Raw genomic sequence first — 26140 nt, forward strand, 5'->3', positions numbered from 1 at the left:
ATAATATGGAAGGGTTAAAATTAAGAAAATATAATTAAGAGTTAGACCTAAGTAAGAATTATGCTAATTGAAAAAAGCTAGTACAAAAGGACAAATACTGTATGAATTCCACTTATATAAGGTACCTAGAGTAGTCAAATTCATAGAAACAAATAGTAGAATGATGGCTGCCAGGGGCTAGGGGAAGGAAGAATAGGGAGTTATTGTTCAATGGGTACAGTTTCAGTTCTGCAAGATGAAGAGTTCTGTGGATGGATGGATGAATGAATGGATGTGACAGTGGCACAACTGTGGATATACTTAATGTCACTGAACTGTACACTTTAAAAAAAAGATGGTTTTTAAAAAAGAAAATAAAAGAGTTAGATTTAGGAAATAAAACTAAGAGGTAAAAGCACTAACAATAAGAAAAATTTTAGATGATAAACAGGGAGACCATGACTTGTCAACAAGAATGTACCTGTAGATAAGAAGTGGCAGAAAAATCTCTAGTAGTGAACAAGAATGTGAAGAATAGATAAGAAATTCAAGAGTTAGATCACAAGCATATTTATACCAAGTTTTCTTTGGGTCCCTTGCATACTAGTTAATAGAGACAGCAGGCTGGCCTATTACTAACCAAGGTCCTATTAAAAGAAGTACAGTTTTTATCAACGGTCCCCTAAATTGATAGCTCTGACCAGATTCCTGTGTCTCTTCTCCAATACAGAAAGGAGAAAGGGGAAAGGCAAGCCTTTTATTCAGATTGGTGCCATCACAGAACTTGCACACTTGAGCCGAGATCTCTTGTACGGTAGAAAAGAGAGAGAAGCAGGCTCACCATTTCCAGGCACAGACTCAAAGGCTTAGCCACAGGAAGCAGTATGGCAGTTTACTTTATCAGGGGTGTCCAATCTTTCGGCTTCCCTAGGCCACACTGGAGGAAGAATTGTCTTGGGCCACACATAAAATACACTAACATTAATGATGGCTGATGAGCTAAAGAAAAAAAAAATCACAAAAAAATCTCATAATGTCTTAAGGACATATACAAATTTGTGTTGGGCTGCATTCAAGGCCGTCCTGGCCCACATGTGGCCCATGGATCGTGGGTTGGACAACCATGATTTAATTAGTAAAGACCTCCAACTCCCACCCCATCTCAATTCCTGTATGCATTTGCTAAAGTGTATGTGTACACTGTGGTATTTACATTTCCTTGAAATTCTAGCTATGATTAATAGCCATACTTCAATATTATTCTTATTGGCTATACTTATAATGAAAATTAGCTGGGCGTGGTGGCAGGCGCCTGTAATCCCAGCTACTCGGGAGGCTGAGGCAGGAGAATCACTTGAACCCGGGAGGTGGAGGTTGCAGTGAGCCGAGATTGTGCCACTACTCTCCAGCCTGGGCGACAGAGTGAGACTCCATCTCAAAAAAGAAAAAAAAAAAAACTATTTTAAAAATGAGATGAATTTGTACATGTTGATATAGAAAAATGTCTATGTGAAATGACAAAAGCAAGGTATACAGCTGTATTATATGATTCAATTCCTTTTGTGAAAAGAAAAAGTGAGATATATTTAAGCTGGTGGATACCAAAACATTTTCTGGGAAGATATGCAAGACACTTAATAATGGAGACGCCTAAAAGGCTGGGGGCACTGGGATGAAAAGGAAAGCTTTAAATTCTAATTTTATATGTTTCTGTTCTGTTTGAAGTTTTCAACAATGCTCACAGTATTATTTAATCTATCCACTTATATATTTAATATAGGATTATCTGAGTGAAAGGATTATGACCCAATTTTTATGCATTTCTGCATTTCTATAAAACCCTAATAAATGATATTTTTATAAGATCACCATTCTCCACACTTGAATCCCTTTTTTTTTTTTTTTTTTGGAAACTGATGTTTATTTTCCATCAACCATTTTTCCATGCTGCTTAAGAGCCTATGCAAGAACAGCTTAAGACAGTCAGTGGTTGCTCCTACCCATTCAGTGGCCTGAGCAGTGGGAGCTGCAGACCAGTCTTCCGTGGCAGGCTGAGCGCTCCAGTTTTCAGTAGGGAACTGCTGAATAGGCACAGAGGGCACCTGTACACCTTCAGACCAGTCTGCAACCTCAGCCTGAGTAGCAGTGAACTCAGGAGCTGGAGCGGTCCATTCGCCCTGAAATTCCTCCTTGGTCACTGCCTTTTCAGCAGCAGCCTGCTCTTCTTTTTCAATCTCTTCAGGATCTCTGTAGAAGTACAGATCAGGCATGACCTCCCATGGGTGTTCACGGGAAATGGTGCCACGCATGCGCAGAACTTCCCGAGCCAGCATCCACCACATCAAACCCACCGAGTGAGCTCCCTTGTTGTTGCATGGGATGGCAATGTCCACATAGCGCAGAGGAGAATCTGTGTTACACAGCACAATGGTAGGTAGGTTAACATAAGATGCCTCCGTGAGAGGGTGGTGGTCAGCCCTGGGGTCAGTAACCACAAGAAGCCGTGGCTCCCGGAAGGCTGCCTGGATCTGGTTAGTGAAGGTTCCACGAGCGAAGCGGCCAGCAATTGGAGTGGCTCCAGTGGCAGCAGCGAACTTCAGCACAGCCCTCTGGCCAGTATTCCTGGAGGATATAACACTGACATCAGCAGGGTTTTCAATGGCAACAATAGCACGAGCTGACAGCAGAAGCTTCTCCTAGGTCCTCTTCAGATTTATGATATAGATGCCATCACTTTTCCTTTTATAGATGTACTGTTCCATCTGGAAGTCAAGATTGGTGCCACCTAAGTGGGTTCCTGCTGCAAGGAACTTAAGGACATCCTCCTCCTTCATTTGCAGGACATCAAGGGCTCCGGACATTGTGAAAGTTTCCCTTTAAGTTACGACGGGAATCCAGAACAACACCGTATGGACCCCTCTGCAGGTAGCACGGAAAGCAAATCCCTTCTTATTAAAACTCTCACCTGGCTTATCTTCATGAAGATATTAGCCTCATTATGTAAAATGAGGCTAATAATACCTACCTGACAAATTAGTTATGATGATTAAATGAGATAAAGTATGTAAAGTGTCCAGTAGAGTACCAAATACATAGTAAGCACTTAATAAATGTTAGTATTTCCAGTGAAAGTTGTTTTTTCACCCTGCATATATATATAGTCACTCTTTTCCTACCTAAAAAGAATTTCTCTTTGGAACAACCACTTCCTCACTGTTAGCCCATGTGGCATGAGGCCCAGACTTAAGCCAATTAGAGCATTCCATTCCCTTTTCACAGACTGTTTCACAGGTGGCCCAGGACTTTTATTCAAATCAATGCTGGGGAAGAGAAACTCTCATTCCCCCTTGGATTTTAATTTTAGAAGATATGAGGCTGGAGTTGCTGTAGCTATCTTACCACAGCAAGGGGAGAGCCTAAGGTGCTAGAGGCCATCATACGGAACCTGAAAATACTGCCAACACAATGGAGTTCAAAGCAAGGAAAGAAACCAAATCCTAGTGTCTTTGTCTGAACCCTTAATCCAGTTACAGTCACCTGACTTTTTAGTTCCAGGAGACAATATTTGTTTTTTCTCAAGACAATTTGGATTGGGTTTTCTGTCACTTGTAATCAACAGGGTCCTATCTTAGATATTACTGTAATTATTTCTTCTTACATTCTAAAAATGAACATTTTCTTAATATCCTTGGTCTGGTGCTAGCTTCTCTCCACTTACAATCTTAAAAACCTAACCTATTTTTAGTGATCCAGTTATTCTTATAACACTACCCATTTTATTTTCTCTCTTAAGCCATACTCTCTACCTCTACTCTTGTTGAATATATCTTTCCAGAATTCCAACCTACAGAATAAAAACATACTTATCTTTCAAAATGATATTTCCAAAAAAGAGCTGTTCTGCCTTCTAGCTTCCTGGGTTTTTGGTGATAAGTTATGTGTGTTTCGGTAACATTAATATACCAAGGTGCTTATATTATCAGGAGGAATATTCACTTCTATCTGCACTGTGTCTATATCTAATTTATTAATCTTAAACAATATTCTCTAAATATTTATACAATACTTACATAAATTCATATTAGTTAATATCTAATTTATCTAAATATTTACAATTACAAACTTAATCTTTTAAAATATTTACTCAAAAATCTAATTTCAGCCTTTCTGAAATGTTATGACATTAGAAGGCAAACAAAACACGTATTATTAAAATGATGAAAAAACCTTGCACTTAAACAATTGAAAATGAAGATTTTAATTCTAATTCCAATTTTTCTCTTCGAACTTATTTCTTCCTGTGGGGTATAATTTTTTTCTAATGTAAAAAGTGAGGTTTTCCTTCTAAGACTGCCTGAAATTGCAGATAGAGATTACTGGCAGATCATTCTAGACTAGGAAGATAAGACCTAGTCATTTCCAAAATGACTGTAACCCAGTCTTTTCCAGGTAGGCCAGCTTCTCTTTGTAATTAAACTCTGTTAATTTCATGAGACATGTCCAAAATATTGGCAACAATCACCCAAAAGTCTTTATTTCTTGTGACTCTAATATCTTCTCAAAATTTATACTTATTCTGAATGTCTTATTTTTGTGGTACATATAAATCTCTAGATTTAAGTCTACTCTGTAGCTGTTTGTTATGTTTTCTCATTATACAACCTGGTTTATGCTCCTTTTCAAAATAGTTTTCTGAGTGGGCAACGGTTAGGTTCAATTAAATTTAAGGCCATCAGTCAGTTTATTTATCAAAACTATATTTTCTGTGACTCATCGTTCTTCCTATACCTTATCACTAATTCAAGGATACACAAATAGTATATGACTGACTTCAAGGGTTTATACTCTGAACCATCACAATCTACAAAAGCTATAGATTTTTCCCCCAAAATGACTCCAGATTTTTTTCCATCCTACTTAGGCACTTCTCACTTATTGTTATATAGTAACAATCTTAACTAAAGCCTAGACTGATCTCAGTTGCTTTTCCCTTTAACATACCCCACATAACTACTGTTAATTATTCTTCCTATATTTACCAAGTCATTCCTTGGCTCGGAATTGTTCTAAAAGCTGTTTCCTCCATATCATATCTAACATCCTTGACTTGGTTTTCAAGATCCTTCAAGAGCTACCCTTCCTCTAACTTGATATCCCATTATTCATCCTTAGCATACTTTAATAAGTTCAACGTCATAAACACAGCAAAATCAAATCCTTATGGAGCATGTGCTAGATGAACAATCATAAACAGTATGATGAGACAGGTATTATATGCTAGTTTCATAAATAAATACTCTCAAGATTGACAAAGTGAGGAAACTGTCAAGCATATACCTAAAAAATGATGCAACTTGGGATTCTGTTTTCTGTATTACATCTTTCCACTACATTGTGCTCTGTTCCCCCAAATACACCACTCAATTTGGTTTATACTTTTTTTTTTTTTTTGAGACGCAGTTTCGCTCTTGTTGCCCAGGCTGGAGTGCAATGGCACTATCTCAGCTCACCGTAACCTCCACCTCCCGGGTTCAAGAGATTCTCCTGCCTCAGCCTCCCTAGTAGCTGGGATTACAGGCATGCGCCATAATGCCCTGCTAATTTTTTATTTTTAGTAGAGACGGGGTTTCTCCATGTTGGTCAGGCTGGTCTCGAACTCCCAACCTCAGGTGATCCGCATAGTTGATACCTCTCCAACTCAGGTTTTGTAGTGTTTTACAACCTTTGGAAATGCAAAAATTCCAGAAGCCCTCAAAGATAATCCTTATATCTTCTTGGTATGCTTACCAGCCAAAAAACTTTTTTTCATTAAGCTTTATTTTCTGTAGTTTGTTTTATGAAAACAATTAGTTTTTAACTTCAAACATAAAGACATATCACGATATTGAGTCTATGCTTATTCAAAACACACCAGTCTCCCAACCTCACCAAATTCTTACAATTGGTTGGGAGGGGGGTGGCTCTCCACACCTTTTTGAGAATCACTGAACCTGACTTCATGCTCTTCGAGGGAAGAACCGTAATGTATTTAGAGTGATCATGTAAATTCATTCAAAAGGCAGATTTATTTGGTGATGTAACATGCCAGACCCTAAGTAAGCAACAGTAAAAGAAAAAAAAAAAAGAGGCTAGTAGTTCTCAATGTCAAGTACTTAAGAGTTGTTGCATGAATACTGGAATAGTCAAATGAGCCGGTGGCTCTTTAACAATATAGGGAATTAGAAGCAAGTATGAGATTCTGATTATAAAGTTGTAGGAAAACTAACTTCCCAGAAAAATGCACACAGAATTATGTATACAATGTCAGGCGAGTTATGAACTCTGAAGCCCAATCACCTACCACCAGATCCACAGACCTCAGGTTAAAAACCCACTAAAACTAAGTTCTCGGGGAACAGGAATTGCCAAACTTGCTTACTAATCCTAATTATGCCTTACCCAGTGCAATGTATACAAACACTACTTAGGGAATATTTGCTGATCGATAATTTCCTCATAAAAATAACCAGAACACTGGCGAGTCGTTTTTTCCATTAAAGAGCCTTTTAGTCAAATTATTTTAAAAGTCCGAAACCTTTCACCGGTAACACCAATGATCTAAAAACCAGTAACTCGAAAATCATTATTGCGCTATTCACATGTGGACTAAGCTATCACTAATCCAGGTCTTCTTCTAGTTGTCTCTCTACTCCCTTCAAATTCAGGGCTTCCTCCTTCGCATCCCAAAAGCTACACCCGGAGCCCCGCTGCCGCCAGGGAGACAGAAAATGATGCTCCACGAAGCACACAGCTTCAAAACAGGAAAGATGGGATCCAGTGATGGCTACAACTTCCAAACCCTTTTCTCACCCGGTCCAGAGGTGAAGAGATTTACCTCAAGTTCCAGGAAAGCGGTGGCGATTGCTCTCAAACACCTGGTACCAGTTACCAAGAAGCCTCCCGACCTCCCCGTCACCATAGTGACTTCTAAGAGTTACGCTCCCTTCCTCTTCCCGCGATACTTCTACGCGGCACGTCATCCGAGTGGGCCCGAGACCCCGCCTCTCGGCGAGCCCGCCCTCTTCTGAAGAGGCGTTTCTGGACCACTGAGCCCCGCCTTCCGCTGTGAGCGGAACCCTACCGTTTTTAAAAAAATATTTTTCAAAACTTGCCAGGTTGTCTTTCCAAATATTTTTAATAATAGTGCTGCTGCTGTAGACCACAGAGAAAACAATCCCTCGCTCTTCCTTTTCAGTTAGTAGAAACTTCTACCGCGTAGGTCCCGCCAGGAGTTCGCGCATGCGCAGGAGCGACCATAAGATGGCGGTGATAATCGCCGCACTTTTTTTCAAATTAGTGGATCCCAGAAATCATTGCGCGCATTTGTAACGAATTTCCGTTCGAGTTTGTATTTTAGGCGCCATTTTCGAGTGAAGGACCCGGAGCCGAAACACCGGTAGGAGCGGGGAGGTGGGTACTACACAACCGTCTCCAGCCTTGGTCTGAGTGGACTGTCCTGCAGGTAAAGTACTTCTCTTCCTCGTCAGGTTGTCACGCTCTTACTTCCTGCCTTGTCCGCGAGCGCCTGGAAAATAGAGGCCTTGAGCCCGAGCGGCGAAGTCCGGGCTTGAAGCTGCCGCTGGGAGATTTCTCTTGCTGTCACCCCTCCCCCCTCGGCCGCTCCCCGGCGGCCCGGGCTCCCGCGCGCAGCTCCTGGGCGCCACTTTTCCAAGCAACTCAAACGTCTCGGGGAGGCCCCGAGCCTCACAGATCTCTTTAAAAAATCCTAGTCTCTATCTGGGAAAGGGCGTCTCCCCCTACCCCTCTTTCTTCTGCCAAGGGACTAGTCACCGGGTCTCAGCCTTCGCTGGTGACCTTTCATGGTTTACTGTCCAGCGGGACTCCGCCCGGGGAGCTGGAGAGACAAACTCTTGCCACCCCAAAATTAGCAAGCGCTGCCAGCGTCCGACTTGAAGTTGCTAGTGGTTGGTCCCAGCCTTCGCCCTTCGCGTTCCGACCGCGGAGAGGAGGGGAGACCTCGTTATGCCCCGGGCCGTCAGCGGCGCCAGGAGCTAAAGGGCGGGCAGACGAAAGCGGGCGGCGAGTCGCCAGTTAGTCCTCACCGCTCTAGAGAGAGTTGCTAGCCACGGGATCCTGACCCTGACACGAACTCGTTTCTCCACGTCGGTGCGCTTGCATCCCTGGCCTCGAGAGCGTGGGAATGTCCGGAAATGCTGGCGTATGGGAGTTCCTTAGTTAGAAATGCATTAGCGAATATTACACGCTTATACTATGGGCGGACGGGTGGAGAGCCTTAAAAAAAAAAAAAAAAAACAACTAAGCAGTTGCTCAATCGTTGATTGATCCTCAGGCACGTCTAGTTTTTCCCACTTACATAGGTCTTGTTAAGGAACCAGTTCTGCCTTCTTGCCACTCGTGTCTTTCGATGGCTCCCTTCCCGAAGTCCCGCTGCCTCTAAGCGGGGTGTTAAGCGGGGCTCTCGGAAGCCGGTGGACCGAGGTTTCCCCGGGTGGGGCGGGCGCGGTGTAGCGGCCCGCGGGCTGACTTGCTCCCGGCTGTCCCCCGGCCCCAGCGACCATGCCCCGTAAAGGCACCCAGCCCTCCACTGCCCGGCGCAGAGAGGAAGGGCCGCCGCCGTCCCCTGACGGCGCCAGCAGCGACGCGGAGCCTGAGCCGCCGTCCGGCCGCACGGAGAGCCCAGCCACCGCCGCAGGTGAGTGACCCGCCGCGACTCGGCAGGAACGCGCGCTGGGGGACTGGCAGGCAAACGCGCCCAGCCCGAGGCTGGCTGGGGTTGTTGAGCGCGGGCTAGAGGCTGCGGGGTTGACGTCTGAAGGTCCGGTAGAGGTTCAGGAAAGCCATTTGGCAACTTTGAGATAGGATTCCCGTGCAATTTTGGTGTAACGGCGCTGGAAGGGATGGGGGCGAGCAAACGGGTTCAGTTGTGAATTTTTGTTTGTGACCCGTGGAATGCTACAGACATCTTTATTGTATTTCCGCTAAAATCGAGACGGTCAATCCAGAGCAAGTGGACTTTTTTCCCAGAGGCAATCAATATGACTATGTGAGCATAATGAAAAGTTTCTTGACCCTAACCTCAACTTCGTGGTCTTAGATTGCCTTTAAAGAGAAGACGATAATTTATTTGAAACCACTGTAGCTTTTGTGAGTCCAGGAGTTGGGTGACATTATTAAACCTTCGTGGCAGTGTCGCTGAAGTTCATGAGTTTCCAAAATGAAGGTTCCAGGTGCTCAGCGGTACGGAGAATTGGATCTAGAGCCTTAGGATTTAACCTTCTGTTTAGGATAGACAGCAGGAAATAGCTTGTTACGGTTTTCCCAGATTTGCTCTATGATGTAGTGTTTTGACTCTTAAGAGGTATAGGTATATAGAATTTTGTGACTGGTGGCATTTCTTTCAAGAATTTCTTTTTTAGTGAAACCAAGCTGAAGGTTTAGTCACCCCTATGAGTTTAAGATAATAACATATTTAAGTGGAAAATATAGACTCCTAAGTTTCATAAATAACATCCCTCCATCCCCTACTTTAAAGATGGGCAGTCATTAGTTCTCCGAACTAATTGCACTAATGTAGGCTTTTCCCCCCGTTTGCCTTCGTTTTCCTTTCCTTTCACTGACTTAGAGACTGCAAGTGAGGAACTTGATAATAGAAGTTTAGAAGAGATTTTGAATAGCATTCCTCCTCCCCCGCCTCCAGCAATGACCAATGAAGCTGGAGCTCCTCGGCTTATGATAACTCATATTGTAAACCAGAACTTCAAATCCTATGCTGGGGAGAAAATTCTGGGACCTTTCCATAAGGTATTTGTATGGAAATAACTATTTTATAACTTTTAAATAATTATTGTAAGGTAATACGTCTTTACAAGATGTTTCAGTTTTGTAACTATCCTAAAATTCATTCACTCCCTATTTATCCTGATAGTCTTTCTCTCTCTCTCTCTCTCTCTCACACACACACACACACACACACACACACGCGCGCGCGCGCGCGTTTCATATGATTTTAACACTGAAATTATCTTTTGTTTATCTGGTTATCTTTGGTACCTCTAGCTATAAAGTTTTCCATTGAATGGAGTCGGTGCGTGTTTTTGTTTGAAAGAGTATTTTCTCTTGGATAATTTTTTTTTCTTAAAGCCTTCTATGGAACCCTTAGATAATTTAACTATAAAATGAGTTTTCTAAAACGTCTGCGTTAGAATTGGAGCATTCTTATTGAACGTTGAAGCTTTTAAGAGGAGAACTTGATGTAAGAAAACTCAAGTTGTATGCCTGTGATTAGCAATGAGAACTTTTAAATACTTGCAGTTTTTAACTGCAAGTAAAAAAACTAACAGTTTAAGTTAAAATCAGTAGTATTAGCATGACCTTATGAACTTTTCCGTGTTTTGTTTTTGTTTTTTTAATGCAGCGCTTTTCCTGTATTATCGGGCCAAATGGCAGTGGCAAATCCAATGTTATTGATTCTATGCTTTTTGTGTTTGGCTATCGAGCACAAAAAATAAGATCTAAAAAACTCTCAGTATTAATACATAATTCTGATGAACACAAGGACATTCAGAGTTGTACAGTAGAAGTTCATTTTCAAAAGATAATTGATAAGGTAAGGGATTTTTACTGTTATTGGCAAGTTCAAGTAAGGAAAATGGACTTAAATGCATTACATATTTTATTTTTGGCTTTAAGAAATTTGTATGTAATTATAGCAGAAAGCATTGGTTTCATTACCTCTGACCGTATTTTATTTTGGGGGAGTGGTGGTGCCTGTTAAAATACTCATTTTTTAGCTAAAGAAATGAGTTACAAATAGTTCATAGTAATCCTTTTTGGAATAAAAGCATTGAGCACTTTTAGGGTCCTGAGTACTAAATAGGCATTATTTTACTATAAATATTCAGTTCATTTTTAAAGTTATATTTTGATTGCTTTAGAATAAATTAGCTAAACTTGAAAATGTAGCAGTTGGCCGGTTTTACCATCTTCATTATTTCAGTGCCTTTTAACTCTAACGTTAGTGGCCCCTGAGTATCTGTGATATGGAAGAGCTCTGCTTCAGTTTGACTACTGCTATAATTAAGTCCTTTAGAAATGGGGGAAAGGACAAGCTAATGTTTGTTTTCTAGAAATGAGAGACGATTATAGGTAAAATGTCTAGATTATTTACCTGTTGAGACTTTTTCTCTTCTGTTTAATAATTAATGTAGGAAATTGATTGTTCAAAAATGACTCGATGGAACCTAAAAATATAGAAAACTACATAATGAAATTGGGAGGTGATTTGTCTTTTGAATTCGTTTTCCTTTTTTTTTTTTTTTTAATACAAAGTGCTTTAATTACACAGAATCATCTGTTTTAATTTGGTTTCTTTTGTGCTTTCTATTGTACAAGTTGGGTTGGAAAATAGATTGCCAGGAAATCAGATTTTATTCCATTGCCTATTAATTACATTTGATTTATCTAAATTTTAGAAGCCTTTGCTTTAGTATGACAGAACTTTTAAGGTTAAGGGAAAGTGTTAAAGTAGATTTGCAATTGATTTTTTAAAAATCTGTTTGTTTAAAAGAACATCAAGGGAATTTAGTTGTTATTTCTTTGTGATTCTTTTTACTTTAAATTAATGGCACACTCTTTACCCTCCCACACAAAAAAACTAAAGTGTATCACCCGGTTACTACCTTCCTTCCTTTTTCTTTGAATCATCATTTTAAAAAGCTGCAGCTTTTTAATCTGTCAACATGTTAATAATTTGTGTAGGTTTTGGATATGGTGGGAATCTTGTCTACGTCTTCTCAATCATAAACGTTTTTAGGCTTGTTTGGAGGTGGGTTTTTTCGTTGGCTGGTTGGTTTGGCTTCTTGATTTTTGTGATCTTTGAGAAAGGGACCAAAACAGCATGGAAAAGTATCAATTATTTGCTAAGTCGAGTTATTAATGAGAACTACTGGCAGTTTGTGTGCATGTTCAATTGAAGTTTTTAATCCATAGAATTAGTTTCAGTATGAAATGAGTGAATTTTGAAGTAGGCCTATGACTTAATACCAACAATTGTTTTCTGGTTTTGTTTTTCCTCAAAACAGGAAGGGGATGATTATGAAGTCATTCCTAACAGTAATTTCTATGTATCCAGAACGGCCTACAGAGATAATACTTCTGTCTATCACATAAGTGGAAAGAAAAAGACATTTAAGGATGTCGGAAATCTTCTTCGAAGCCATGGAATTGACTTGGACCATAATAGATTTTTAATTTTACAGGTAAGTTTATTAAAGACTTCAAAGATTCTCTTATTGTTACTTTTTTTTCTATAAAGCTAGGTTGGATGAATCCTATGTTTTTGAGGCCTTAAAGTACTGTAGCAGCACATCATGGTTTACATGCTACAGTCAAGATGCGAATCATTATTTGCTGCTCTAGAAATTTAAGGAAATTCATTCAAAAGTATGTTTTCATCATCAGATGTTCATTTTATGTTTGGATGAACTGACATACTTGTTCCACTCTAGCAGCACGTAAATATTGGCGTAGTGAAATATATATTAAACACCAATATTACTGTGCTGCTTTAGTGTGACAGGGATATAGCAACTGTTTTATCAATTGTTTGTATTTCCCTTTAAGGTAACATTTTAAATGAAATGTGTTATCTTTTAATCTATCCTTTTCCTTTGTTTTTGTTCTTATTATCTCTTCTGATATATAACCAAAAAATGAAAAAATGTGTACATTTGGCGTTTGATTTACCTAAGCACCTAGTTAATTTAATCTTTGTAACACTTTGGATGGTTAACTTAACCTTTACTCAAATTGGTTTTTGTTTTGTTGAAAATGACTTACTTGGTGGAACCACTACTACTGAAAGAATGAAACTTTGATATTACATTAAGTATCACAACTGTTACAGAGCAAGTCCTTTTAAAGAGATGTAAAAATTAAGTACCTGTGCCAAATTGATTTTTATTAGAAATCCTGTTTTCTTTAAGTAAAAGTATATTCTACCAGCATGACTTGGTAAGAAAAATCCCCTTTTTTTCCCTGTCCTCAAAATTCAGAATTTTTCAAAAAAAAAAAAAAAAAAAGGGTAAAACCATGGCTTTGTCAAGTTCCTGTTTGATTCGAGGGTATCTTCTTTTCCTGTGTTCTATCCAGAATCACCGAAGCATAATAATAAAAGCAAAACTATTTTGTGATGCAGAAATGACTGAAATAAGTAGGGGATTTTGATTTGATGCTAAAAGTTTTGTTAGGGTGACTGGATGTTCCTAATAACAAACTTATAAAATGTTAGCCTCTGTTTACATTTTAGTCTTTTTTCTTCAATTGTTTTTAAAAATTATTACTTTTAGACATTCATAGTATACAAGGTAAATCAGTATCATTCTAGGATAACCTTGGATAACCTTTTTTAGTATCTTTTATTACCAGGCACAGTATATTTGCAATACTTCAACCTAAACTTATTTAAAAATTAATGTTGAGGAAATTAATTGCAGATATATTTCTAAACAAGATTTGAATTTATAGAATGTGGCATTAAAGGATTTTGTGTGTTTTTAAAATCAAATTGAACTGTTTTATTGACTTACATATTCTGGGACTTGGTTTGGTTAATAATGGATAAAAAGTTATGTCCCTATATAATACTAAATTTGATGATACCAATTTGCAGGAAATTGTACTTATGTTTTATGTTTTGCTTAATCTTTTACCATCATCCTGGGATAATCAAAGTTTTACATTTATGCAAAGATTCATCAAAATACCCTGCATTTTAACCCTTCTAAGGATAATTTTTTTCTCTGTACAGCATCTCTACATAATTCAGTAATAAAGGAAGCTAGTGTAATATTGTCCCAACGAAGTAAATAATTTGTAAATTGTCAAATTTATATTACATTTGTGCTTCTGAAGTATATGGGATGCTAAAGCCAATTTGTCCACATGATAATCTGAACCTTTTTATGTGATCTTTACAATTGTTTAAAAAACATTTCTTCCCAAATAATACCAAGGTGAATGTTCCAAGTTAACTGATTCAGTTTGACTCAATTAAATTTACAGATAAGGACCTTAGGAACTCACCTGTTTAGGAATAAGAAACAGGGATTGGACTACGGTAGAACTAATAGTGCCCAATTAAAACTTTGAGGGAAAGTGGCAATGGTTTCTATGGATTTTTTTTTTTTTTTTAAGTCACTTATGAAAATCTCAGACTCCTAACTGGCAATGTAAAGCATTTGATGGTAAGTAAAAATGTGATTTTTATTACCTTCTCTCCTGCTGAATAACATCTGTCTTAAAAACTGATTTGGGAGGCTGAGAAATTGGAAACAGCATCGTAGTATCGACATCCGAGACCTAAATCATTACTTGGAATAAAACATGTAGACTATTTGGCCAGTAATAGTGATTAACAGCAAAAGTAATCTAAATTTGGTAAAAATAAACATTTATTTTTGAGATTAAAAAGAACCAAATTTTTTAGAAGTTCTTAAGAGTAAAATTTTTCAGTTAATATATTTGCTTAGCAAATTTTTGAAGTAGGCATTTTTATTAAATCCATTAAAAATTTCATTAATTGGCCATTCAAATGAATTCCTATTAAGGCACTATGCTAAAATGCTATAAGTAATATTAAGATGGCTAAACCTTGTTTCTTGTCCTTAAAGACACATACATGACCTCAAAAAGTTTGTTATGATTGACCATTGTGTTTTTTATAATTGTACATTTTCTTTTATATATACCTACTTTGGGAGCCTCGGTCCCGTTGTAAGTCCGTAGAGTTTTACTAGCTCTGTATAGCATTTCTTGGGTAACTATGACTTATAAATTAGGGGTGCTTTTGCTCCATTCAGGGGTAGAAGAATGGTTAATGTTTTTACTAAAAAGTTGTATTAATGATTGCTGCCTCAGGAATATTTTTGTAAACTCTTCAAAAGCTACAACTATTAGCACAACTTTAATTTTGTCAAAGTTTTCAACTTCATATGCTTTTGTCTTCATATTACAAAATCTAAAGTTTGAAACAAGAACCAGGCTGGGCGCGTTAGCTCACGCCTATAATCCCAGCACTTTGGAATGCTGAGGCAGGCAGATCACTTGAGCCCAGGAGTTCGAGACCAGCCTAGGCAACATGGTGAAACTATGTCTGTACAGAAAATACAAAAATTAGCTGGGCATGGTGACACACCCCTATAGTCCCAGCTACTCAGGAGGCTGAGGTGGGAGGACTGCTTGAACCCAGGAGGCAGAGGTTGCAGTGAGCCAACATCGTACCACTGCACGCCAGCCTGGGTGTGACAGACCTTGTCTCTAAATAAATAATAGCCAAGTTCTTTTTTTTTTTTTTTTTTAATTATTTTGTAATTTGGAGATTTAATTAACCTAGGTCTGAGTTGTTGCCTAGCCATCTGTTCTTTTTTCCAATGTACTTCTCTTAAGCTTGTCACATGAACTATTTGGGTTCTAGTCTCTTAGTCCGTAGAAATGAGCCTATGCTATAATATCAAAAGAAATTTTTAGTTTTTTCAATAATGCCTCAGTTTTCCAAAGGTGTCTGATTCAATATCCACAACTAGGGTAGAGGTGGTGGAGAGCAGCAAGGAAGCTACCTCTAACCAACCAGAAATAGATATCAAGAAGTCCAGCTACTAACAAGCTACTCTTTCTGTTTTATTTTAGAAAGATACTAACCTTGGTAGTTTAGTTCCTTGGCCTCTGGTAGCTTACAAAGATCAAATTAGTGTAAAATGTATTAGAGGAAGATAAAGAACACTAATTTATAGTATAGTATAATAAAAGATATAGAAAATAAAAAGATGATCAAGATAAAAACTTAAACCCCAGGAATTTTAGGCCATTTAATTTTTATGCAAACACTCATATTTGCTGTAAGAATCATTGAAACCCTCCTTCATAGTAATTACAAGTAAAAATAAAGAGAAGAATAATTGAGGCCTTACTAGGACAACAAAACTTTGTTATAGCTATGTACTGTTTGAGTTTTCTGTAGTTTATGCTTGCTAAAATTTGGATTACATTTGAATAAGGATAAAGGGCATCATACCTATTCATTCCTCTTAGATTTCTAAGCTGTATTTCGGTAAATTGATTCTCAAAGAATGGTATAACTGGATCATAATATCCTTGTTTGTCACTCAAGAAAGTGTTCCATAAATTAAGATAACAGTGGTGGGAAAAAAGCATTTAAGACCTTGTTTCATATGCTTTAAGATACAGCAAATAGAGATAACACTGGGAACATATGAAACTTTGTCAGCGTCAGATAATAGTGTTGTAGCAACTTGAAACATTTTTTGTCTGTGATTGTGCCAGTCACTATTTGTGACTTGGATTGAACCTTGATATGACTTTAAATTCAGGTTGATGTTTTAAAATTATTTCTGAAATATATTGAGCTTATTGCCCTAAATTAAAACTATATTCTATAATTTTACATGAGTTATGTAAGTTTTCTGAAGAAATAAGGAGGAATCCTTTAGGCACAGACTGTCAATCTACAGATTACATAGGAGATGGCACAAATGGAAAAAGAAGGAAGAAAGGAAATGGTAGCAAGTGGTAGGGCAGGCAAAGGACATCAAAGAACAGAGCAACAAGAAAAGTCCCAGGTTGTCATTGTAATACCACAGTAGTCTTAATGGTCAAAGGACAAGTAAAGGCCTGTGAATAGCCTGTTGATTCAATAATGCTAATCTGATAATATGGTAACTGGTTTAAAAAAAAAGCAATACAGTATAATAATCTTAAGACTGAATGCTATATAAGATTTGAGATGTAACTATTTTGCTTTGTAAATATCCTGCCTTTAAAAAAAAAAAAAAACTGCTCAACTCTATTAGAGTAAGAGGAAATCATAGCTGTATCTTTCATTTTATTTGGAGAGAGAGGAACAAACAACCAAAAATAAGCAACCATTGTTATTTACCCAAAGCTAAGCTGTTTCTTAATAGCTGTATTCTATCTCTTCAATAAGTAATTTGCCAGGAGAAATACGATGTTTTTAAGGAATATTTTTGTCAGCGTAAACTGTTACACTGAATCCCAACTTTTAGCTATCCGAGAAATGTATACTTAAGTAATACATTATGGCCATTTGACTCAAATGTAAGTTCTTTTGGGATGGTTTTTCATTTTCTTAAAATAAGTGTTCAGATATTCTCTTTGAATTGGGTAGAATATTAATTGTCAGATATTGTTTTTTATTTGGATGATAAACACTAACCCACAGGATTTAAACTACAACTTCTAGACTAGGCGTGGTGGTTCATGCCCTTAATCCCAGCATTTTGGGAGGCTGAGGCAGAAGGATCGCTTGAGCCCAGGAGTTCAAGACCAGCCTGGGCAACATAGAGGGACCACCATCTGTACAAAAAAAAAAATTTTTTAAGGATTAGCTGGGTGTGGTGGTGTGCATCCATAGTCCTGGCTACTTGGGACGCTGAGGTGGGCGGATCGCTTGAGTCTGAAAGGTCAAGGCTGCAGTGAGCTGAGACCACACCACTGTACTCCAGCTTAGGTGACAGAACAAGACCCTGTCTCAAAAAAATAATAAATGAGTGAACAAACAAACTGCAGCCTCTAGATCAGTGATTCTCAGCTGACAGTAATTCTGCCCCCCCTTCCCATAGGACATTCAGTAACGTCTGAAGACAGTTTTGGTTGTTACAGCTGGGAGAAGTGGGGATGCTACTGGCGTCTAGTGGGTGAAGGTCAGAAATGCTATTAAAGCATCTTATAATGCCCAGCATAGCTCTCCACAACAAAGAATATCCAACCCAAAATGTCAGTAGTGCCACTGTTGATAAACCCTACGTAGATACAAACTTTGAATAAGACTTGGCTTCCTCAGTGACTTAACGTTCATCCTGTGTAAGCCAAAGGTTTGGGCATTTTTCCAGGCTTCAATCCTGTCTAAAACTTAAAACTATTGCTGCAAACATTTAGAGAGAACTAACAGTTGAAAGCAGAATAAAATACTTTATATAAATATCTACATATTTTCACTTACATACTGATTCATACATAATATAATGAATGTTATGGAAAATAACTTTTGGGATAACAGTTTTACTTTGTTTGATAATCATTGTGCTTATAGACTGTCAAAAGTATCGAAAAGTGATGTATACAAATAAAATTATGCCTTAATGAGTAGATTTTCAAATCAGCTGTTTTGTCCACTGTTATTAAATTGTCTACTTTTTGTAATTATGTTGAGGCTTTTGGCGAATATGATGCTCTCATTAGTAAGTTTTACCCCGCATTTTTAAGGTTCACCTGTATTCACTTAGGAAATGGGAATCACTAAGATATTTAAATTAAGAAAGAACAATATACTATTCTTAATGTGTAATTCTTTTTGTTGACTTTTTTCATCTTAGCTATTTTGCTGAAAATAAGAGGTATATCTTTTTCCATTTGCCTGTACCTGTTCTTCCATTGTAATAGTCTAGAGTACAAACAAGCTACTTCTATAAAGTAGCAGCATTTGGCCTGAACATACTCAGACACAATTTTCTCTCCACCATCAAACTAAATGGCTGCCTGGCAGTCAGCCTTGATGGTTACTTATTATGGATTTTTTTCTCTTTTCTCTTCATAATTAAACTGCATAAATGCAAATATGTAAAGTTAATCTAAGATTTTAATTACAGTTCAAAGTTGTTATAGTAGTGATTACAAACTAAAAGTTTTCTGATGTCTTATATACCAGTGCCATTAGTTTTCTCTAGTCAAGGTGGTCTGTTTGATTTCTGTTATTACCATGAGAAATAGGTAATATCCTTTTCTGTCAAAGGCTCTTGTTTTTAGAAAACTGAACATTTAAGTTTTTGACTACTTTTGAAACCCATTACTTGTTAAGGAACTCCTAAAAACCATGTTTGTAGAGAAAGTTGGTAATACTACTTGGGACAGGGTTCTTAGCACAGTTTAAGCATGCAAGTGTTTTTGAAAATTCTTTGTTTTAGAACAGGAGCTTCAATTGTGTTATTAACAATTGATAATGGTGCCACTATAATCAGATTGCAGATTAAGTGAATGCTTTCCTAAATTTTACTTAAAGAAACAAGTATATTGAACATTCTAGATGGGGAAATGAGTGTGTGTAAGTGGGTGTATATTACACTTTTATAAGGATTTATCTAAGGGAATATAAATTCATGTTTCATATCTCCCTATGTAAAATTAAAACTCTTAGGAATACCAGTGAAAATAACATTTTTATTTATGCCTTATTAAATCGTTGCACTACTAACTGTACATTATTTAGATGTTTATTACTCTTGGCTTTGTTATTTAACTGCTCCCAATTCTCACTTAAGATTGATTTAGCTAAACATACACAGTGAGTATGAAATATAACTTTTTTTTAAAGGGTGAAGTTGAACAAATTGCTATGATGAAACCAAAAGGCCAGACTGAACATGATGAGGGTATGCTTGAATATTTAGAAGATATAATTGGTTGTGGACGGCTAAATGAACCTATTAAAGTCTTGTGTCGGAGAGTTGAAATATTAAATGAACACAGAGGAGAGAAGGTGAATCTTCTGTAGACTTTCATTGTAAATCAGAATGTTTCATTTATGATCTAACAAATTTTAGTAAGACAGATATTCATGTTATAATACTTCATAATGAAGAAATGTTATGTTGGAATTTATATATTAACATTTAAGATGAACATTCTCCTTATTTTTATCTAATGTTTGCATATTTTAAGTTCATATTGTACATATGAAGTGTGTATTCAGTCTTTAAACTTTTAATTTCTATAGTTAAACAGGGTAAAGATGGTGGAAAAGGAAAAGGATGCCTTAGAAGGAGAGAAAAACATAGCTATCGAATTTCTTACCTTGGAAAATGAAATATTTAGAAAAAAGAATCATGTTTGTCAATATTATATGTAAGTGCCTTGATTGATATTATCAATTTTTATATTAGTTTTTAACCGTTAAGTCAAAGCCCTTCTCTTTTCCTAGAGAAACATGAAGACTGAAGTGAAAAAAAAATCTCTAAACATTGTTTTGTGTGACTGGATGTGTTAGCTCATGCCTGTAATTCCAGCACTTTGGGAGGCTAAGGCAGAAGGATCACTTGAGGCTGGGAGTTCAAGACCAGCCTGGGCAACATAGCAAGACCCCATCTCTACAAAAAAAGAAATTATGTGGTGAATTTATCCAATGTGAGGACTATCTGGCTGTGACACCTGTCACCCCGTTGATCACCAGGGTTGAATTTATTAAATTAGGCATATTTGTCAATTCATTGAAGTTGACTTTTTAGTATCCTGCTTTAAGTTGGGAGGTAGGTTCACAGGTATTTATTACTATACTCAATCCTTTTACATGTGCACTTTTTAAAATTCGTGTAATAGTAGATCTGATTTTTTTCGGCTTACAATGAACTGTTTTTTGAGACGGGCTGTTTCACCCAGGGTGGAGTGCAGTGTGTGATCACGGCTCACTGCAATCTCAACCTTCCGGACTCAGTTGATCCTCCCACCTCCACTTCATGAGTAGCTGGGACTACAGGGTGCACACCAACACACCTGGCTAATTATTATTATTATTGTTGTTGCTGGGATTTTTTTGTTTTTATTTTTTCTTTTTTTTGGTAGAGATGGGGTTTCGCCATGTTGCCCAAGCTGGTCTCAAACTTCTGGGTTCAGGCAGTCTGACTGCCTCAGCCTCCTAAAGTGCTGGGATTATAGGCGTCAGCCACCGCATTGGTACAATGAAACCGATTTTTGTTCCTAAATTCTAGCCTTGACCCAGGGGGATTTTCCCCTCATAGCCTAGGTAGTCATATATTGACTAGCTAATAATATTTTAGAAACAGTTAATTTTACTAAAATCGTTATACAGTTTCAGAAATGGCATTTTAGGAGCTTCAATTTCTTTTTTTTTTTCCTCCCTCTAGTTATGAGTTGCAGAAACGAATTGCTGAAATGGAAACTCAAAAGGAAAAAATTCATGAAGACACCAAAGAAATTAATGAGAAGAGCAATATACTATCAAATGAAATGAAAGCTAAGAATAAAGATGTAAAAGATATAGAAAAGTAATAATATTTTGGGAAGTACTAAAAGTATTTAGATAGTTTTATTACATGTGTATTTATATATAAAGTTACTGCTAGCACATTATGAGTGTAAGACATTTGTCAGCACATCAAGTGGTGGCACCCTTAGCGAAAAAAAAAACTTGCCTTGCATCCAGTTTGTTATTACAGATCAAATTCCCTACTCTGAAGTCTTAGAACCGTGGGGATGCTACCCCCTAGTGGCATAGCACAGTAACAAACAATAAGCATTTGGCTTCATAGGTTAATCTTTTAATAGTCCACAAATCTGATAGAGGGGAGGATTTGGGTTTTTCTAGATAGATTTTTAAGGATTTTATCATGTCCCTACTTTATGCCATTTTTCAATGACACTAGTATCTCTATTTTTAAATAAATTTGTATAGTAAGTTTATTGTGTAGTAACTTGTAAATATATTTGTAAAAGGTAAAACCAAAGTTTTACTCCTATGGTAAAATTTGTATATACCTAGACATTATAGTCACTGGAAAATGTGTTATTTTCCCTCCAACTTAGGCAAAATTTAGCTGTCATAATCACAAATATAGGTGCTTCTTCAACTATGGGGAGAGGGATCATCTTGGAATAAGGAGAGTTTTAGGATCTTGCCTTATTAAGAGCCTGGACATATTTATAGAAGAAATGTTCCAGGTAGGAAATATAACATGGTTTTAAAATATCTGCACATTCAAAATAATGACTTACAATATACTTGCTTTGCTAGGAAACTGAATAAAATTAAAAAATTTATTGAGGAGAATAAAGAAAAATTTACACAGCTAGATTTGGAAGATGTTCAAGTTAGAGAAAAATTAAAACATGCAACGAGTAAAGCCAAAAAACTGGAGAAACAACTTCAAAAAGATAAAGAAAAGGTAGGTGTTAGAAAAAAATTCTTAAAATTTCATGTCTGAATATCATACCTAGTTTTCATGGATGTGTTTATTGCCTAAGAGAATGAATTAGTATTCTAAATGTTGTTTTAAGGTTTGTCTCTGAACATGATTTTACTCCCTCAAGGGAAACCTTGCTTCCACTGACTTTATTTTGCAGGAGGTTTTTTGTTTGGTTTTGGAGTTTTGCAGAGATGGAGTCTCAGTCTGTTGCCCAGACTAGCGTGCAGGCAGTGGTATGATTATAGTCTTGAACTCCTGGGCTTAAGCAATCCTACCTCAGCCTCCCAAAGTAACTTGGACTACAGGTGTGAACCATTGCTCCTAGCTTTCAGTAATATATGTTATTGGGAAAACATTTAGCAAATCAGCAATTCCATTTTGGAGTTAATTTTAATTTTCTTTTTTCTAAAGTAGTAGTTTTTAAAGATATTTAAGTTAGGTATTACAGACTTAAAAATATTGCCTGTCTTCTACAAAAACTAAGCTAACAGGATCAGAGCAGGATTTCCCGAGAATTACCAATGTTGGCCAGGCATAATGGCTTACACCTATGTTCCCAGTGCTTTGGGTGGCCAAAGTTGGAGAATTGCTTGATGCCAGGAGTTTAAGACCAGCCTGGGCAACATAGTAAGATCCCATCTCTACAGAAAATCAAAAGTTAGCCAGGCTCAGTGGAACATGCCTATAAGTCCTAGCTAGTGAGGAGACTGAGGCGGCAGGATGCCTTGAGTTCAAGGTTCCAGTGAGTAGTGATCAAGCCACTGCATCCAGCCTGGGTGACAAAGTGAGACTCTGTGTCTTAAAGAGAGATAGGAAAGCTCATAATTTGGAATCTCTTAAGCTATGTTCATGTTCATAGCTCTATCATATATAAATAGATATGATACCTTAACCCCAGCCCTGCAAAAAAAAGCTTTGTTCCATATGGTTACACAATAATTACAGATTAGGCTCTACTTTACGCTATAAGCATTTTCTAAATGTATTTGTTCACAAAATACTTTCTGCTTAGCACAGCTGATAAATATGTTGAGTCAGTGTTTAAGGAAATGGCATTTTGGGAAATGCTGAACTTCACAGGTACTAGATAATCAGAGTAAACAAAATAACAAGGCTTTGGGGGTAACCCCAAAGACTTGATAGACTTAGCTAAGTGTAACAGTTACAGAGTCATTAGCCTTTAGGCATAGACTGCATTGGATAAGTGATTATTATCAGAAGATGTTAATGGAGTAAAATATTAGCCCTATGTGATGACTCTGGAAGAGTAAAGTTGTGAAAGATTTTAGGGTTGGGGAGATGGTAAAGATAATTTGTGGTAAGTTATGATATACCAGGAAGGTTAGTTTAGAAAATTCCGTGTAGTCAGAGCATATTTGTAGCTAAAGAAGAATAATTACAACCTGAAATCAGGAGAGAAGGATGACAGACCTAAGGCCCTGCCAGAGAGAATTTTCCTTCATAAGAAGTCAGGTGTTTGTAGAAGTAGTTTTACTATTAGATTGAGAGAATATAGAAATTACAATGAATAGTCGGGAAAATACTTGTTAAAGCTAGCTAATTTAACTCTGATTATAAAGAAAAGAACTAGAGGGCCCTGAGAAATGCCTTTAAATAGTCAAATATTGATAGTATTCGGTAACATAAAGATGTATGCTCCTATAACTTGTTTTATAATCTCAGGTTGAAGAATTTAAAAGTATACCTGCCAAGAGTAACAATATCATTAATGAAACAACAGCCAGAAACAATGCCCTCGAGAAGGAAAAAGAGAAAGAAGAAAAAAAATTAAAGGAAGTTATGGATAGCCTTAAACAGGAAACACAAGGGCTTCAGAAAGAAAAAGAAGTAAGATTTTTTTTAATCAGTGTTTATTTTGGTGGCCTTTTTTTTTTTTTTTAAACTTAAAGATTATTTTTTCAAAAATACTGAAACCTGAACTGGTAAGTTTGGACTTTTAATGTCCAACATTCCTAAAACTAGTCAACCTAGACTTAGATGACTATTCTTTTAATTCCTGCTATCATGTTTTTTAAAAAGTTTACTGAATGAGAGTTTGTAGTAGTAGCAGAAGGTGTGATGTCAAATACAGTACCTTGATTATTATATATGCCACTCCTAAGCATGTTGAATCATCATATTTTGTTGCCACCTGTAAAACCCGGAGCCACACTAAGCGCAGGTTAATGTCTCCTTTCTTTTTGCTTCTGTAGCTCTTGTTTAATAGTTAAAAACTGTGGCTCTTGTTTCAGTTCTTGGTTCAAATCCTAGGTCAGTCACTTACTGTCTGTGTTCTTGTGCCGGCTGTCATATCTCCAAGTCATCTTCCTTAAAATGAGAAAGAATATATCTACTTTGTGAATATAAAGAATAAATATATCTATATAAAGTACTGAGAAAGAAAATAAATGTTAGCTATAATTTTAGCACTTTATTAATAAAACGAGAGCATGAAGTTGTCACATTGATATGTATTATCTACCCCAACAAGAGTAAGCATAAAATTATCTTTGTTTATATGTACCACAGCGTTTTTGACAGTGCTAAGCATGTTAAATACATATGTTAATGGATAATGGTAATTGACTGCATTAAAAAGTCATGGACTTAATAGAGTCTGCTTTGGCATATCGACGTGTTCTGATGTCAAACTATAAAACTTCACAGGTTAGAATACCTGTGTGATGAAGTGTCACTTACTAGAGTCTGCTTTGGAATATGGACATGTTCTAATGTCAGATTATAAAACTTTACAGGTTAGAATACCTGTGTGATAAAGTGTCAATGGATAATGCAGTAGCTTTCGTGATGGGATACTTCATGGTTAGTGGATTTTCACTGTTTGCTTATTTAATATATATTGAGTACTCATGTGCCCTGCACCCCATGTTAATGAGAAAGTTAGGCCTCAAATGTCTTTATTCCTCAGCATAATGATCTATCTCACAAAGCTCTTGTGAAATCAGTTGGGAAAAGACTATTATGTACAGTGAATATTGACAACTAGGCAAAAACTGAATCTAGTCCACTTGTGAGAATTTCTTATTTCTATATACTGTGCTTATAGAATCTCCTTTCTTAAATTGAATATAAAATGTATGGTTTCATTTCAGTGTAGGTTTGAAAGTAAATATCTGTCCAGATTTAATGAACTCATATTTTAACAGAGTCGAGAGAAAGAACTTATGGGTTTCAGCAAATCGGTAAATGAAGCACGTTCAAAGATGGATGTAGCCCAGTCAGAACTTGATATCTATCTCAGTCGTCATAATACTGCAGTGTCTCAATTAACTAAGGCTAAGGAAGCTCTAATTGCAGCTTCTGAGACTCTCAAAGAAAGGAAAGCTGCAATCAGAGATATAGAAGGAAAACTCCCTCAAACTGAACAAGAATTAAAGGAGGTAAATCTTTGCTTTTCTATTGCATCAGAACATCATTCATCCACTTCAGCTTTATACATTTTTGTTGTTTTTAATCTCCTCATCTAAGGTGACTAGTGATAGATAAATTTTCTTCATTTTGTATAATCTCAAAAGAATGAGGTCAGCATTTCAGTATTCCATATGTGAACTGAGACTATCAAGAAACTATATTATCCCCAGAAGCACCATACAGTAAGTAAATCACCACCACCACCGCACTGTAGAAATAATTTAAACAAAAGAAAGTTTGTGTTTCTTTAAATCTTAAGTATAGACAATTTAAGGATAAATAACATGAATATATGTATTTGTATAATGAATATAAAAACAACTATCTTAGTGTGTTTTGGGTTTTGAATTTATGGATGTAGTTTCTTTGCTTGCATTCCAAAATGTTATAAACTAACCAAGATGTATAGCTTAGCTCATCGGTGCCCATCCCCCATCCTTGAGTGAATTAGATGTCTAAGGAATTTCGTAGACTTTAATCTCCAAAGATCTCCAAAACCTCAGTAGGCAAGGTGGCAATAAAAAAAAATCTGTTTGAAGTGTAATTATACTGAAAATAAATGAGTCTTTTTCATTTTAGTAAGTGCATGCTATTTGGTCATCAGGGAATTTCATGACCAGGTAGAATTTAAATGTAAATTAAGTTAGATCCAGTGACTGCTTCTATCTTCCTGGTGATTCAGTTTCTTTTGGGATGAATTA

At 36.9% G+C, this 26140-nt stretch overlaps 2 protein-coding genes and 1 pseudogene across 8 annotated transcripts in view; 1 reads left to right on the plus strand and 2 right to left on the minus strand.

Moving 5' to 3' along the window:
* IFT80 (intraflagellar transport 80) overlaps nucleotides 1-7258 on the minus strand; it is a 144657-nt gene extending 137399 nt beyond the window's left edge. For 2 of the 6 annotated variants that reach the window (XM_063662381.1, XM_054482702.2), the window contains exon 1: nucleotides 6854-7008. The gene's annotated coding sequence lies outside the window, so the exon portion shown is untranslated. Of the gene's footprint in view, nucleotides 1-6828; nucleotides 7009-7130 lie in introns of those variants that run through there. The other 4 variants (XM_063662379.1, XM_054482705.2, XM_063662380.1 and 1 more) reach the window with 4 other exon arrangements.
* On the minus strand, nucleotides 1050-2925 carry LOC129032946 (small ribosomal subunit protein uS2-like; annotated as a pseudogene).
* Nucleotides 6997-26140, plus strand: part of SMC4 (structural maintenance of chromosomes 4) — a 35398-nt gene continuing 16254 nt past the window's right edge. Inside the window, exons 1-11 of one of the 2 annotated variants that reach the window (XM_054482699.1) lie at nucleotides 6997-7414; nucleotides 7506-8692; nucleotides 9623-9801; nucleotides 10415-10606; nucleotides 12081-12257; nucleotides 19403-19567; nucleotides 19805-19932; nucleotides 20949-21089; nucleotides 21836-21986; nucleotides 23691-23855; nucleotides 25175-25408. In XM_054482699.1, the coding sequence (XP_054338674.1) occupies nucleotides 8557-8692; nucleotides 9623-9801; nucleotides 10415-10606; nucleotides 12081-12257; nucleotides 19403-19567; nucleotides 19805-19932; nucleotides 20949-21089; nucleotides 21836-21986; nucleotides 23691-23855; nucleotides 25175-25408 (1668 nt within the window). In that variant the 5' untranslated portion in view covers nucleotides 6997-7414; nucleotides 7506-8556. Of the gene's footprint in view, nucleotides 7481-7505; nucleotides 8693-9622; nucleotides 9802-10414; nucleotides 10607-12080; nucleotides 12258-19402; nucleotides 19568-19804; nucleotides 19933-20948; nucleotides 21090-21835; nucleotides 21987-23690; nucleotides 23856-25174; nucleotides 25409-26140 lie in introns of both variants that reach the window. The other variant, XM_054482701.2, reaches the window with a different exon arrangement.

This window comes from Pongo pygmaeus, chromosome 2 (genome assembly GCF_028885625.2).
Source record: "Pongo pygmaeus isolate AG05252 chromosome 2, NHGRI_mPonPyg2-v2.0_pri, whole genome shotgun sequence".
In the NCBI taxonomy this organism is placed as follows: Eukaryota; Metazoa; Chordata; class Mammalia; order Primates; family Hominidae; genus Pongo; species Pongo pygmaeus.